At 39.5% G+C, this 17143-nt stretch overlaps 1 protein-coding gene across 4 annotated transcripts in view; it reads right to left on the bottom strand.

Annotated features, from left to right (window-relative positions):
• SERGEF (secretion regulating guanine nucleotide exchange factor) overlaps positions 1–17143 on the bottom strand; it is a 139680-nt gene that overhangs the window by 59032 nt on the left and 63505 nt on the right. For all 4 annotated transcript variants that reach the window (XR_014852708.1, XM_085062956.1, XM_085062957.1 and 1 more), the window contains exon 10: positions 3426–3462. Coding sequence is in view for 3 of the 4 variants with exons in the window: in XM_085062956.1 (XP_084919082.1) it covers positions 3426–3462 (37 nt within the window). In the remaining variant the exon portion in view is untranslated. The remainder of the gene's footprint in view (positions 1–3425; positions 3463–17143) is intronic.

The raw sequence follows: 17143 nt of genomic DNA, 5'->3' as shown, positions 1-17143 counted from the left end.
AAAGATCCACATCTTTCTCTTCCAAACAAACAAATTCCCCTTTGAAGATTCCTTTAAAGTTGGACTTCAATGGAAATTAATTAGCTTTTAAAACAAGCACTTCTCCCTACATATCCTCCAGTATCTTTTGTTTAAAAGATTTTCATTAGTTTATACAGGTTGAGAAGATGACTAAAAGCAAGACCAAAAAGGGATATTATGCATTACCAAGGCTTTGGGGAGACAGACTATAGAACCATCATCCTTGTAATGATTTTTTTTTTTTAACTATCCCCAAGAGGTTTGAATAAAATTTCAGGGTCTAATTTTTACTAAAATAAGACATTTGCACTTGGAGGTTCTTCACAGCATTCTGTCCTGTGCTCTGTGGTTGCAGCAAACTCAAGGCATTGCTGCATTTTATAGCATCTCTACTCCTGCACAGTTAGTATTGCTTGATTATTTAAGTTGCAGCACTGCATGAGCTGCATGTGGTATGCTAAGTGTTCTCTAAAAGGACAACTATTCTCTTTTTCAAAAAAGGAGAATCAAAGTCTTATTGGAGAGTGGGTAGGAGCCTGATAAGAGCCTTCTCCATAAATACTGTTTTTAAACATAAGCTTTTTAGGGTAAGAATCAAACCTCCTTACCTTTTCAGTGTGGAAACACTATAGACTCCCAAACCTGGAAAAAACTCAGCTTTGTCATGGTGATTTAGTTCCATTACACATTTCAGTCATTCAAAGCCTGTCTCAGTATCACATAGTTCAGCACTAACATTGCAGCTATCATATTCAAGTAGAAAAGCCACTTTTCTGGTACTCAGTAAGTACACACACAGTTTTCAGTGTTGCAAGATGTTTTGCAGATATGTTATACAACTTTTCTTAAATAACTACCCATTTCTTTCATTACAAAAATAGGCTAGCTCCAAAGATGATTAATCCTTGATTGAGGTGAAAAGTGCAAGGTCTTTTCTTACTAGGCAGAAATTTTTGTTCTCAAGTGAAAAGTCACACAAGCATAAAAAATATTACAACACTTAGAAATTTTAGGATTAGTATCACAGTACAACCACAAATGAAGATTAAAATGTGTTGTCACAAAGGGCTGGGAGTGAAGATATTTACACTTTTTCATATACTAATAGCAACTTTTAACTCATTTTTAGAAAAGCAGGCACATTTCAAGACAACCAACATCTCATTCACCTTTTTATCAAACATTTACCGCATGAACAAATGAAAACTGAAATACTACCAACACAGCCACAAAAACAGGAGTATGTGCCATCACAGTGAAGAGAACAGATTTTGTAATGACTTCAGTAGAAGAAAGTAAGAAAAGAGAAATCAAATAACTGAACTGTACAAATGGATGCAGACCATATAAAGTAACATGAAGAAACCTAACTGCTTGCTAGCCCTACAAATCAAACAGTTTGTATCACCAGCAAGATTACTGGAACACTACTTCAGCATTTGTGGAATGAATCATAAATCCAGCCTTTCCGTCCTAAAAATGTTTCTATTTAAAAGATGATGCAACAAAAAAAGGACAAGTACATTTGTAAATACAACCACAAATAGTGACTTGAATATTACACTGTTAAAGGCTTTTCAGTTTACCTGTCATACTGAACTTGAATTATTTCAGTTTAAAAGTCAATCACTCAAGCATTGAGTAATTAAGAAAGACATGGATGATATAGTTGTTATAAATGAGCCCTGCTTGAATGATAAGTTATTAGAAAATTGTACCATCAAGTAGACATATTTACGGAAATCCATCTAATATCTTTTAAAGACTGTACCAGCTGACAGCTTTGAACCAGGACTAGTGATCAGAGAAATTCTACCACAGAATGTTCCAAAAAGTCAACCCTTTAAAAGCATATGTAAAAATTCTATTCAGGGAAAATTGTATCTTAGCTCTTTAGTTCAAAAAATTTGCAACATCACATTTCTGTTGTCCCTAAAATAAAATTGACTGGCTTCCAGCACTGATAATTTCCCCATTGAATTCAATGAGTGTAGCACAGAGCTTAGATAGGCATATGATGTTCTTTACATATGCAAAGTTCTTCATTTGTTGTAACTTTCTTCTAGAATTTCTTTCCCCTACCCATTTTTTCCAGAGATTTCTGCCTAGAAGGCAGAAAGCTTAAAAGGACATAAGCAGAGAGAAGGTTGTTCAAACTCAATGCTTTGCTTTCATGCTCACTGGAGGAATCTGCCAGCAGTACACTTTTACTTCATCAATTCAGCAAGAAACAAGATTGCTCTTCAGTCGACATTCAGAAGCACCAGCCTGACAATTAATACAGGCATGTGACACTGAACAAGCAGGGAGAAGGCAAAGGGAAAAATCTTTCCTTAAATCCAGCCAGAAACTTAATAGAACTTAACAAGTTCACTACAAGGTTTAACCAGGGAAGGACAATTAGAAAATATACCACAGCACAAATGGAAATACAGAAAATGCCACTTCTGTGGCCACTTGACAAAACCTACAAAATTAGAGCATGGAATTGCAAGCTGGATACCAAAAAGCTGCTTTTCTCTACCTCTGTCAAACCACACTTAACAAAAGTAAGGAAATTCTTTACTTGACATCTCAACGCATCAGTCATGGCAATCAAAAACATCCATGTGGATGGAGCACTGTTTCATTTCCAGCTCTCATTAGCATAGAATTCCTTTCTTCATCTGTCTTGCCCTGTCTATTAATGGGGATAATTATGCTGACCTCCTTTACAAAGCACTTGAAAATCTACAGTTAAAAATGTTCCTAAACAAGTAATTCTATATAATAGCAATCATGTATCAAGCTTCAGTTATCAACTCATCACATGAAAGCAAGAATCTGATTGTTCCTGGAATTAGTACACAAAATTCAATTTCTCCACCAACATTAGCTTCCTAGTACTTCCATCATTATTACAACAGCTGCATTATACTAAAACGCACTAAAGAACCTGTCTACCAATGACTGACATTTTGAAGATTTTCCAAGCTTCAAACAACAAAAGACCCAGGACTTTTTTTCACTGGTAATTTCCATGTTAATAATTTCCATCTTGTTAAACAAAGATACTTTTGACCAGCTTCAAGCTTAGATGCTGTTCTGAATCTGCAGCCTGAATTGTTGCAATGGCTCTGATCTAAAACAGCCTGTAGCACTTTGCAAATGTATTTTCCTGTTACATCCATCAACCCCTCTCTCCTTATATGGGTTGGTCTGCAAGGACACATTATTATCATCATCACTTATTGTCACCAGTTTCTCTTCTTCTTTCTTCTATATCTATATGTTATTTTCCTCCTTCCAGCAGCACACAATGCCCTTAATCATTCAGTATGTTTGATGTGCACATCTTTCCTTTATCTTGTGCTACTAAAAATGAAAAAAGGTGAGAGGCTTTGTTATAAAATTAAGCTACTTACCAACTATTGCCAGATTATGCTCTGAGCCACATGCAATCTGAAAAAGAAATATGAATGACTAAATCAGAACCTGCTTACCAGTAGAGAGACAGCCACAATTATGACAGGAAATTAAAAATTAACCTGAAACAAACAATTACAGTTTGTAGGATGCAAAATCAAGGTTGAAGTGCTCACATTCTTAAATAGAATTTCATTTGTAGCCTCACTTAGGCGCTTAGTGGCAGGGGTGCATGTTTATTTGTTCTCTTAATAAAGATGTATTTTCTTTTCAAAATGCAGTCACCAATGACATTTCAATCCTTTCAAGCAAGACTGGCCACAATTCTGCAAAAACATCACACCCTTGACAACACCCACTGGATCCAAGAGGAGGCACAGAGCAAACACAGGTTAAGCCGTACAGAGACAGCTGGGAATCAAAAGGGTGATGAAGATCTCCATATCTCTTATCTATACGGCTTTTCCTTCTGACCCCTGAAGAGCAGCTCAGAGTATAAAGGCTCAGTGTGCTAAACCTGGCATGATATGATCCCTATGGTCATTTGCCTAGAATGGAGAAAAACTACCCTAGAACTCCACTCTTCTATTATCTCATTAATGATGGAAATCAGTTACAAATTTCTTTTCAAAGCAAACTTATAGTCAACGTATTTTGCATCCTTGTTTGCAGCTGCTGTGAACATGTCTGATGTTTAAGTTGCTTTAGTGTACTGAGTTTTTGTAAGTTCTCCACAAGCAATGGTAGCACAAGCACCAAGAGCAGTCCCCTGTCCTACTGCAAGGGCTTGTCTTTCCCACTGATTCTTTTCCAAGGTCACCACCAGCATAATTGCCTGATGTAACAGACTTCACTTCACACAAGGTTACTCAGCTGAGTGTCCTCAAGTTTTTAATTTAAATAAAAGCAACCCACTCAAAATCTTGTATCTGGTTCACTGTCTTGCAACTACTTGTCCATAACATATACAGCTGAGCTAGAGAAAATTAATAAGCACCTTTTTCCTCATATATATTTGCAATAGCAAAATACTAAACAGAAGTATATGCTCAATTTTATTAAACAATAGAAATCCATACCATCAAAAGTTTATATGGTTCTGTGCATGCATAACTTTATAGCTTTTACAGGCAGAGAAACAGCTATAATCACCTCCATGTCTGCAGAACATAAAACCATAGAAGTTAATAAAACAGATATTGTGCTCAGCTCACTGTACTTTAGTATTTACTGGTGAAGAGACACCCAAGACTGACACACTGAGTAGCTTGAGCACTTGTGTTACAAATGAACACTACAATCACTACTACTCAACATCTACGTGTGTCACAACTGTTACATGAAAATATTTGGGCAGAGCCATCCCAACACAACAATGGCAAGGAAGGAGGAAAAGACTCTTTAGGATAAGGGTGCTTAAACAACATATTAAAGCATTTGGGAAAACAGAATAAGAAAAATAATTCCCAGCACACTCCAGCATGGCCTCATCATGAGAAAAATCAAGAAAAAACAACAGGAAAAGCAATTCATTTGCAAGAGCAACGGCAGGACTGCATCGAGCCTTTTATTCCACAATACTGCAGACAAGAAAAGGTCTAAGTCTCGACCATTAAAATACATAAATCATTGCCATATCCCACAGCACTGTCCCCACCACAAGACAGAGCCCTACACAGGAGCAGGGCTGGCTCCTAATGCCTATTCACTGGCTAATGCTCCCACCTGTGCTTCTCAAGCTTAAAAGCTGATGCCATGGAAACAAGATCCACACATGGAAACACATGCAAAGGTTTTCTAGCAAAAAAAGCAAATTCTCATCTTCACCAAGTGCTGTAAATTGGATACACCAAAGTTGTTGCTAATAAAACAAATAATTTTTATCCGAGGCGTGAATAATCTTGGCTAATTCCCTAGGAAATACGCTGACACAGGCAGAGATTCAAAAGCATCATCACAAAAGAACTGCTCAGGCTGGCGGCTGACACTGCCAGCACCCGCTCCAGAAACACAACATTAAAAAAGCGGGGGGAGAAAAGAAGCCCCACACGGACAAGGTGTTATTTAGATTGTAAAAAACCTTCCATGACAAAGAAGCATTTTTTTCCTACATCCAATAGCAGCAGGTACAGAGCCTGCAAACCAGAAAAAAGAATGCTGGCGATCTCAAACAGCTTTGCACTGTAGCTGTTACTCTGGCCACCGTTCAGAGTCACCCACTAGCCAGCTATCAGGCTGTGAGGGAGTCAGTCTAAGCAGGACAGGAATTCCTGTGTTACACAGACTGGCCAGGGCTGGGGAGCTGCCCCCTGGCAGCCACTCATGGCCAACACATCGAAGCTCTGGGACTCATGGGCTATGAGCTACTGCAAAGCACAAAAACACCTCTTCTGGAAAGGAGGGGGGGGTAAAAGCCACCACAGTGGAAGTGCCAGATTTGCTAACAACAACTGAAACCAAGCAAAATCCCAAGCTGCTGAAGGCAGTGGCCTGGATTCACCCTCAACAGCCCAGAGCAAGGGCAGCACACACCGTGTACCAGCAGCACCTTTGTGCTTCAAAGTAGAATTTGCTCAATTTAGAGCAGAAGGCTCACCACACCTCTGCCTTATCACAGGGTGTCACCATTTGACAACACAGACTGACTTTGTAGGAACCCCCAAATAAAAAAACACCCTTAGAGTACTCTAAATTTAGCTTCCTACAGAACACCGTGTTCATCATCCACGCTCCCTGCTACAGGCTATACCATCCACCCACAGGATTCCTGCTGGCCTGCACACCTATGCCTCTGGAGTTCAGGAGGGACCACACCACTTCATAAGGTTGCCACTGCTTAATAACACTGAAGCCTTGCAGGTACTTCATGATGTCTTTCTTACAATAAATTTTAAAATATGGTACCCCTTTTCTCTGTGACTACCCACAACAGGCAACAATCAGCCAAGAACGATTGATTTGCTGGTACAAATACAGACCTGCCAGAGAACAGCATTGCTGAACAGATGTTTTATGCTTACATTAGATGTAATAAGCTCTGCAGTCAGTGCAGGTCACTGGGAGAAGCCTAGTATTTACTGCAGCAACTATAATTTTCTGGCTACTTCTCTTCTGTCCCCACCCCCAACGTGCTGCAGAGAAATTAAATTCTAGCAGACATCTGCATGCTTCCAGTGGGTAAGTACATCCAGGGATACTTATAAACACACAATAATGCTTTCTAATTAGGCAATAATTTTACATTATGTTTTAACTGAAAAAAAATCACTAATCTTAATGACAAATCAGAGAGATTGTTACTGAGCAAAGCACTCTGTGAGCTTAAGAAATACAACCCCCTACACGGAAAACATTTCACACTAAAGTTCTCAGTTTGGAGGGAAATTTGAGAAGAGTTGTGAAGGATATTGTGATCTCTATATAAATGATCTCAAAGCACTTGACAAATGTCTATAAGACAGGCAAAGAATGCTTAGGGACCGCTTCACCCAGAACTTATTTACCTTATTATCTGTGCTCTTTCAACCATACATAAATTGTTTGTTTCTTCCCTTAAATTGTGTGCTAGCAAGCTGTTTTCTACCTAGCAATGGCTGTGGTTCAGATCCATCCATCCAGATTTAACACATGTGGTGCAAGCAGCCAAGGGACCAGCATTTTATTAATCATAAATAGTATGATAAACAGCATAATCACAGACATCAGCTGCATGGATGGTGAGGAAAGACCTTAGCACAGCAACCACAAACTCTGGGTAAAACACCAAGATCTTTCTGCAGCCTACCTATATGGTTCTGGCCCAGTCCTAACAAAAATTAATTGACTGAATGTAAAATCAGTGGGTTATGCAAAGTAGAGAAAATATTTCACTTAAGATTAAAATATTTTTCTATCTTATAAACACTGCATGAAGAAGTAAAATAATGTTTAATACATATTATATAAACATTCCTATACATACATGTGGGTGCATATATATATATTTATATAAAAGACTATATATATGCATATTAGGAAGAGAAGGTTATCTACTAAAGAAGATTCTTATGAGGAAAGAAAGTTCAGACAGAGTACAACCTTTTCCATCTGGGATAGAGATCTCACCTTTGCAGACAGCAAACAAGCACATAGAGGATAAAACTCCTGTGGATATTCAGACATACAGCCTCCCTTGGATTTCAAAGGGTAATTAAGAGACAAAAATACCTTGTGTCAACCATCCCCTAAGGGACTTCCAAGCACTATAACAAAACAAGTCTGACAAAGTGTATAAAAATCCGAGTTTCAGGATAGTACCATGACCACAAGGCTCTTCTTTCTTTTCCCTCTGTAACCCCAGGGCTTTGACTGAGGATCTGTTGTGCAACCTCCCAGGAAAAAGAAGGAATCAGAATTGCAGGCAAAGTCAACCTCTCACTGCAGCAGAGGGGAAGGGACAGTACAGTGGAGAGTGCAAGGAAGAGGCACAGGGAACTGGACTCACAAGAGGCATTACAGAATGAAAAATCACAAGCATTTAAACATCAGGGTGTTCAGCTAGAACAACAGAAAAACCTCAGTGGCATTTATTTTTGTTTCACCACCCTATAAATGCATGTTAATTCCCTTCAGTGCAATTATTTCCCAAAACATGAAAGGCTGTGGAGGCTTCCATCACTTCTTAGACATGAAAGCATGATATAAAAAGATTTTCAAGGATGAATGAAGATAGGATGTTTAAACTGCATGCAGATTCTCGTTTGTCTTTTTAATTGCACCAAGGCATAGCTCTTTTGCAGGGGGAGAGAGGACAGGGGGCAAGGGAAGGAAACCTTCAGAAGGGTGAGCACATAAGTACTTTTATCCAGGACTTTAGACATAGTATCTCGTGTCTTTTGACAAATTTCACTTTAAGGAAATTGCCAGAAGATGGCAAATTTTATTCCTTCTAAGATCAGAAGTCCTAATGGAAGGAGAAGAGGTGACTGAGAGACTGCAGATCAAAGCTTACGTAAGACAAGGGAATCTTCTCTCCCAGAGCTGTTCTTCCATGTCCTTGATTAATGTATCGTAACAACAATTTGTACTGTTTGACACACTCGGTGCAACTACATTTGTATGCAGAATTCTATTGATGTGTAAAAATAAAATAAAGTAAAAGGAATCTAATTAGCAAAGCTGTCCTGCTTCCAATGATCCTTTACTAGGAACTCTGTGTTCCTCTTCTGGATCATTTGACTCCTGATTGATAAGAAAGCAGCTTGCTAACCTAGTCACATTCCTTGGCGAGCACAAGACTAAGTTCAGTTTAATGCAGAACATGTTCCTAGCTGTTGGCTGCAGCAGGTGAAAAGAGGCCCAGTGTCCAGTAGTTCACAAGACATTTTTCATTTTTTATACATCTAATAATCTTGTTTTCTGCTTAACGCAGGTTTTTTTGGTGGTTGTGTGATTGGCTTTTTAGTCTCTATGTAGTTTTACTTTCCACTACAACAAGAAAATTCACAATAGAATTTAAACTGAACTCACCCAGTAAGGTCTGGAAGAAAACATTCCACCTCAAGACACAACTGACCAAAAGCTAATGTGCCATGTAAGCGGACCTTTACGAGCATGAAGGAAGAGAGGAAGCATTAAGACGTTGCCAGGATGAACTAAGCTTTCAAAGAAAGATTTTACAGCTCTCTAGAGCTTCCAGAGTTATGATCTATGCCCTCCCTGCCTGAAAGTAATTCCAAGCCTGCGTCACTTGTAGCACAAGACACAAAATGCTTTTCCCCCATGCAGCATTTCCCTTGCTTCTTCACTGTTTTCAGAGTCCCATCTCCCATCATTCAATGCACTGCCCTGCCAATTGCCTTACAGTCACCAAAAGGCCAGAGCTTGCCTTTACACCCTCCATGCCATATGTGACATATAGATATGGCCCTGAACACATTCCCTCTCTATGACACTGACCAAACATGAGAAATTGCTCTGCTCTCCTCTGACTGAGCACCACGCCTCCAGGAATGCCTTCTTGTGGTCAACAGGGTGCAGTTGCACTTCTGTGATTCAGTTGGTGCACCTTGGGCCTCAAGTCCTTGCACACATGCACAAAACCCCCTCAATCAGCCAAAATAAAACCACATACCAAAAAAACAACTAATCTTTTAGTATCAGATAGGAAACACCCCAACCCCAAACCCCCCTCATTAGTGATCTGGCACAAGCAATTAAAATAAAAGATAGAAAGAAAACCCAGTTTTTAAAACAGTCAACATTTTCATGGAAGGTTTCCATCACAGCAACCCATGTGCACCTCCCTAAGTCTGCTTCGAGGCATGTGAGGTCACATTGAAAAAATGAAATATGGACTGTTTGCCTTAAGTTGAGGATGGAAAGACTGAGGGTGTCAACACAAAGTAAGATCTGTGTCCACCTATAAGAAACCCTCATCTTTAGATGACTCCAGAACAATACAAAAGTTGCTGAGATCTCAGTAAGAACACTCAGTGGGATTAGGTTTTGTAGAATGACAAGAATGTAGCCAAAACAAGTGTGATGTAAAAATTTTTACAAGTCAGCAAGGTCAGCTGGCTCTTCTCTCTTGCCTGAAGATTTTCCAATTAGTTCTTGTATCCTTCTTCAGGCATTTCTCTTCCTTCCTTGGGGTTCAGAAAGCATTATCATCTTTCATTCCAGGAAAATCAAGCTCTGCCACTTTCATATCCCTTAGCCTCACCGGTCCATCAAAATTTTCCATTTTGTAATCAAGACCTCAGCCACAAACCAATTTTTGTCTGTCCTTTCATCGTTTTTAAAATAAACCGTGTCATGGTCATTCAGTTTCAGTTTGTTTCCTGTAACAAGCTCTCCATTCAGTCTTCATTATATTGTGAAAATTAAGACTAAAGTATCCCTCCTGATTGATAAAGAAATCATTCATCACAGCAGCTCTGTTAATGTGTACATGCTCCTAAACCTATGACTATGCAGTGCAAATCCCACAAGGCCAAAATCCTCACTAACATTACAGACATCCAGATATGAGCTAGAGGAATGGGGTCTTCAGCAAATGCACAGTTTTACCTTAGGGAACTTCTTCACCATTTGTCTCAAAATTACTTTGATTTAGATTGTTTCATGCACAATTCCCAGCTCCTTGCAGTCTCACTGCCACTCTCTCCTAAGCTCAATGAGAGGCAGTAAGATGAATGCCTTACAACCTATTTGGGTTTGCTTTTGGGACTGCAACTGGCTTTCTCATTATTTGAGGCCACAAACACTATTTCGGCATAAGAAATTAAAGAAACCAAGACCACAGAAACACAAAGTTTCAAAACCTCCTTATACACTGATTTGTCTGTACCATCAACACACAGATCCTTATGATCAGATTATTCTGATGTTTTCAGGTCAAGAATTGTGGTTTGGAGCTTCCAAAAAACCCACTTGGTATCTGTCTTTGCTTTCTGTGCTATTGCACACAAAAACAGCAAAAAGACAAAAGTTCATTACAGCATATAAATGTCATCATTATCTAACTGAATGTGCTAATTTCTAGTACTCTGAAATTAATGAAATGGTTCTGTTAAACAATGATTACAGACAAAAATTCTGTCGAAGTATATATCATTATCAATCATTTTACAGGCTTAGAATAAAAGTCATGACAGCATGTATTATCTGGCAACAAAACATCGAATGCCACTTAAAAAACATTGTCCTTTTGCGGATGTATAACTGCAGTTTTAAGTTTTTCAACAGAATCTGGGTTTCTGTTCTCTTTCCTTGTAGCAAAACAGTCCACCATTTTTAAAGCATTTGGAATCTTTTCTGGAATATTCAGTGCAGCTGGGGAGAATCAGAGAGCAATCAAACACACATATCATGGGCACTGAGCTCTCTCAGGAACTCAGCGCTCCTTTAACTGTGCTGTAACTGCAAGACCTGTCGCTACAATTCTTCTTCACAACAAACACATTGCAGTGAACTCGGGACACACAGCCTGCAGGATTACACAATAGCACAAAGCCTGCTGTTTTTTTAGAACTCACAGGAAAAACAGCACTTCTTATAAAGTTCATACCCTCAAACAACTGACTGTCAGGCTAGTCTAACTGGATGCTATGAAGAGGCAGACAGTGTCCCTAAAATACCCCCTTAATGAGGGTAAGTGCTGTAGTGTGGCTGTGGCTGGGGCCAGACAGCAGCCACTTCACCAGGCCCAGAGGGAACTGACCCCACCAATGTCAGGGCTGGCTTTGCTCACCCTCCAGAACCCTTCTTTTCTAGCATGTGGGGGTTTTTGAACATCCTTACCATATTTTCTTTTCTTCATTCACGTGCTTTTTCACCCATGCTATTCTTCATGAAAAATTGCATCCAAAACTCCTGGCAGTATTATCAGAAGACTACCACTGATGATGTCATCATGGAATACTTCCTTATTTTATAGTGCAGAGGCTTTTTTGCTTCTTCCAGCAGTAAACCCAAATTTATGATAGAATTTTAAATGTCTCAGTTCAACTTCCAGCCCTGGGATGTGGGAAGACTAATTTTCAGGGAAATTACTAAATGTTCAAGGAAGCTCTCATGCAAAATGGGATTGAGCTTTCATTTCTGTGCTAGCCCTGCCAACCTTAGTGTGTACTGCTGCTTGTATAAACAAGCACTACACAAGTACAGTGTCACTAAAGGAAACAAAAAAAACTACTTAATTTCCAAAACATTCTATGCTATTTGAAAGAAATGAGCAGGTTATTTAAAGTACAGAATTATTACTGTGTAGTATCATTAGAACCATCCCTTATTGGACCCAATGCCTTTGAGACACATTATTCGAGATAAATAGCAGCTGTTCAAGAATGCAAATCTTTGCCTGATTTCCAGAATGACACTCACTGACCTCTCCCTCCCCCACAAACATGCACATAAAAACAAAAATGTTATCAACTTAACTCATAGCAAAAAAAACCACCAGCACATTAAGAACTTCTCCTAAAATACGACGTAATAAATAACAGAGGAAAACAAAAACATTTTTCATACACCAACTACCTCAACTTGAGGACAGAATTTTCTTGGTTCATTTACTTTCCAGAAGAGCTGCAGGCATGCAGCTTCTATATCCTTGTACAAAAATACCAAGCCATGAATTTTGCTGACTGTCCGCTCCTTTACCACTCAAAATAAATGGTGCTTATGTCTTTAGGGTATCATGTAACTCTGCTCTTCAATGTCGGATTCTCTGTTTCTGTAGTACTTACTAACAGCACAGCTCCCTAAAGCAAGCTTGCTGGAAATAAATAAAATGTAAACTAGCTAAGAGTCCAATGAAAAAATTAATAGGAAAGCGCTTCTGAATAAATAAGAATGCCATTTGAAAGGACTCAAATAGAGACTGAGCATTAATGCTAGAGACAAAGGAATAATTAGGAAAAAAAACATGTCTGAAGTGACTCTACACAGCTGATAAAAAGGCATTTTTATTAAAAAGCTGTATTATAGAATCATAGAACCATTTCAATTCAAAACGATGTTTGAGAACATCGATAAAGATATTGAACAGGACTGGGCCCAACACTGGGCCCTGAGGAACACCACCTGTGACCAGACACCTGCTGGATTTAACTCCCATTTCCCACCACTCTCTGGCCCAACCATCCACCCAGTTTTTTACCCACCAAAGAGTGCACCAGTCCAGACCACAGCCTGCCAACTTCTCCAGGAGAACACTGTGGGAAACGGTGTTAAAGGCTTTACTAAAGTCCTGGCAGACAACGTCCACAGCCTCTTCCTCATGCACCAAGCAGGTCACCTTGTCAGAGGAAATCAGGTTGGCCGAGCAGTACCTGCCTTTCATGAACCCATGTCTGATCCCCTGGTTGTCCTGTACATGCCACGTGATGGCACTCGGGATGATCAGCTCCATGACCTTTCCAGGCACCAAGGTCAGGCTGACAGGCCTGTAGCTCCCCAGATCCTCCTTCTAGCCACTCTTGGAACTCAGTGTCACATTTGCCAACTTCCCCAGAGTGCCAGGACTGCTGATAAATGATGGAAAGTGGCTCGGTGAGCAATTCCATAAGCTCCCTCAGTACCCTCAGGTGGACCTCTCTGGCCTGAAAACTTGTATGTGTCTAAGTGGTCAGTGGCCATTTCCCTTTGGATTATGGGGGCTTCATTCTGCTCCCCATTTCTGTCTTCCAGCTGAGAGGATTGGTACCTGGAAAACAACTGTCCTTACTATTAAACACTGTGGCAAAGAAGACATTACATAGCTCAGCCTTTTTCTCATCCCCTGTCACTGTATCTTCCCCCCACATCCAATCAAGGATGGAGATTCTCCTTAGCCCTTCACTTGTTGCTAATGTATTTATAGGAAGATTTTTATTGTCTTTTATGGCAGCAGCCAGATTGAATTCAAGTTGACCTTTCACTCTTCAAATTTTCTCCCTGCATGACCTCATGACATCCCTGTAGTGCTTCTGAGCTGCCCGTCCCATCTTCCAAAAGTCATAAACTCACCTTTTTTTTTCCCCTGAGCTCCAGCCAAAGCTCCCTGTTCAGCCAGGCTGGTCTTCTTGCACCAGCTCATCTTTCAGCACACAGGGACAGCCTGTTCCTGTGCCTTTAGGATTTCCTTATTGAAAAATGTCCAGCCTTCCTGACTTCTTTGCCCTTTAGAATTGCCTCCCAAAGGAACTCTGTCAACCAGGCTCCTAAACAGGCCAATGGCTGCCCTCTGGAAGTCCAAGGTAACAATTCTGCTGACTCCCTTCCTTACTTCTCTTACTTCATTTCCTACAAAGAAACAGGGTAGCAAAGGATGGGTACAGGATGGGCAGCAAAGATTGTGCAATGTGCATTCACTAAGAGTTCCTGAATCAAAACTCCAGAAGTTCATAAAGCTTGATAAATGGGCAAGACTGAGACAGACAAAATTTACCGTGGTCAGGTACAGCATAATAAATCTTTCTGGATACCAAAAATAGTCATTTAGAGTGTTCACATATACAGACAGATTCTAAACTGGTTGGAACGTCTCAGGGGAACTATATAGCATCACTGTGTACAATTCACCAGAACTATCCATTCAATGTGTAACTGCAACACAAAAAGCAAGAAATTAGATTAGTTTAGTACTAAGCAGACAAACAGTCCAGGTCATTTTTTAATACCAGTGACTCCACTAGAAGCACATATTTGATAAAGACTTCAATTTACAGTGATATTTCTAGGATCTCTCAGAGCCAATTTATAATTTTCTTACGGCTTTTTCATTTGTTATTGTAATTGTGTATCTTTATAATTTCCTGATCAGGACGCAATACACAGTCCAGGCAACTGCCTGACAGAAATCCAAGTATATTACACCTGCATTTAACATTGACACATTTATCAAACTATTATCTCATAAAAAATAGGTATCACATTAGTCTGACAAGATACATTTTCCATAGTCACCTACTCACTGCAAGCAACTACATCATCATCCTTTAAACTTTCATTGATCCAAATTCATGTCAGCCACACCATTACTTAGCCAAGGCAAATACCAGGCTGACAAGCCTAAAATTATTTGAGTCATTTCACTGAGTTCTTTAAAATACTGGCAGGGCATTGTCTTTTAACCAGTCTTCTGAAACTTACCTGACATTCTAGGAAAAATTATTAACATCAACAACCTGTACAGCACTTGGGTCATCGCTCCTTAAATTCTGAAAAGTTTCAGCCTTGATTTTTAAAATTCTAACTCTAGAGGCTGAAAAAAATGCTGGTAAAGAGAATCTCATCCCTTTATGATACTTCAGTTTCTTCCCCCAAAAGCAAAAAAGAAAATACTACTGACAAAAAATTTGCCTTCCCAGGGTTTTGCCAATAGACGTAGTTAATATTTTTTAGTATTGACAGTGCATAGGCTCTTGCATTTGCCCCAGAGCAAACTCACCCACAGTATGACAGCTCCTTTCCTATCCCTCTTAGATGGAGCTGATCATTCTCTGCTGTGGTAGCTCATAGGCCAGGCTACAACCAGTGCCTTATGCTTTATTTCAGGGGAGTGGAAAGGATTTCCACCTGCTGGATACCATTTAAAACTTCTTATTTCCACCTTGTTAGTGACTGAGAAACAGGTAAAGCAGTTTTTAATATAAAATGCCCCTTTTGCTCCTATGAACACATTTGATTCTTCCTGAATAAATTGTAACCACAGACAATAACATTGTGATCAACCTTTTCTGTAAGATTTTATACCTTATAGATTTTCATATTTATGAAATTTTTTGTAGCATCATGGCTTGAAGGAGAGCATTTTGTTCTTTGATAGAGACTAGAAGGGAGTTGGCTAACCTAACCAAGGTGAGGAGGGCAGAGATATTGTCAGTGATTTCCTGCATTGATCCATCTTCCTGCTGCTCAGAAAGATTACAACATTCCCATGTGCACAGAAGTCAGGCTCCTATCCTCCTACTGTTAAATCACATTTTTCCTTTTGCTCTCACAGGGTGGCTCTGTAACAGCGCACAGGAATCATCAAGACAGACAAGACAATTTTTCAAATATCATTTCATGAGCAGTGCTACATACTCATTATAAAAAGGAATCAATGCTTTAAAATAACTCCTGAAGACAGGAACATATTCATTAATACAAATAGAGAGTCATTGTGAAATATACTGATCAGAAATCCCTTCACAATACCTATTTTCCTCTCAATTTACAAAATATTAGTTAAATAACACGTGGTTTTAAAATTCGAGCTCCATCTGATACAACAGTATGCCACTTGACAGAATACAAAATATAGAAACTCTGAAGAATGGAGTTTGAGTATCTATTGTTAAAGTAGCAGCACTTTTGTAACAGATGAAAAGTACTGTAGGTTATATTAAAGTCAACAGCCCACCAGACTTCACCACTGATTACAAAACACACCCACCTCTTGTGCATTTGGAATTCCAAGTGGCATCACTGTTCAGCTGGAAACCAAGAGGCAGCAATTCTCCCTATTTCAGAACCTTCCAGGCATGGTGAACTCATTTAACCTAAAGCCAAATATGCAGCCCAGCTAAGAATAAAAACAAAAGGAAACCCCTTCCTGAATATTCTTGAACCTAATTAAACTGAAGAAGCACTGCATAACACAAAAACCCACCTCATCTGCATTGAGTTCCCAGTCAATCAACTTCAGAAGGGATTTACTCTCACACAGGTCATCATGTACAAAAGGTTAAGAACTACTGCTCAAGTGTCCCATGCAGGAGGTGAACTGTGTGTTCTCCTGCCCACATGTGATGTTTACACATCAGCAAATACCAGGAGTGTTGGAGTCTGTCACTAACCAGAGTTTTTGCCATTTTGACTTGAGCACTCTCTGGCCAGCACACCACTTCTGGACACAGAACACTTAAGAGCTAGAAGACACATTACCAGTCCACTGATGCACGTGAGCTTTAACATTTACTTCTTTGCCCAGACTCTCCAATACCCACGCTAAATAAAAGCTACATCCTCTTAATGGAGGTGGTCTCTGCATAGCACAGCTGCCCTACTATTACCATTTCAAATAACAATGGCAATTGAAGTCCATCACTTCCAATCACTTCAGAACACATTTCACCACTGCAGACAGAAAAAAAAAAGACCAATACCTGATTTTCCAACTATTTCAGTATATTAGATTATCACCTTCTGTAGCAGATTTCACCTCAAAAATATCTGAGGTGTTCCAAAGTACAAAGTAGCACTTCAT

The sequence above is a fragment of the Lichenostomus cassidix genome, chromosome 5, assembly GCF_008360975.1.
Source record: "Lichenostomus cassidix isolate B80296 chromosome 5, HeHo_3.0, whole genome shotgun sequence".
Taxonomy (NCBI): domain Eukaryota; kingdom Metazoa; phylum Chordata; class Aves; order Passeriformes; family Meliphagidae; genus Lichenostomus; species Lichenostomus cassidix.
Note: the sequence above shows the minus strand (reverse complement) of the source record. Positions and strands in the feature narration are given on the sequence as shown.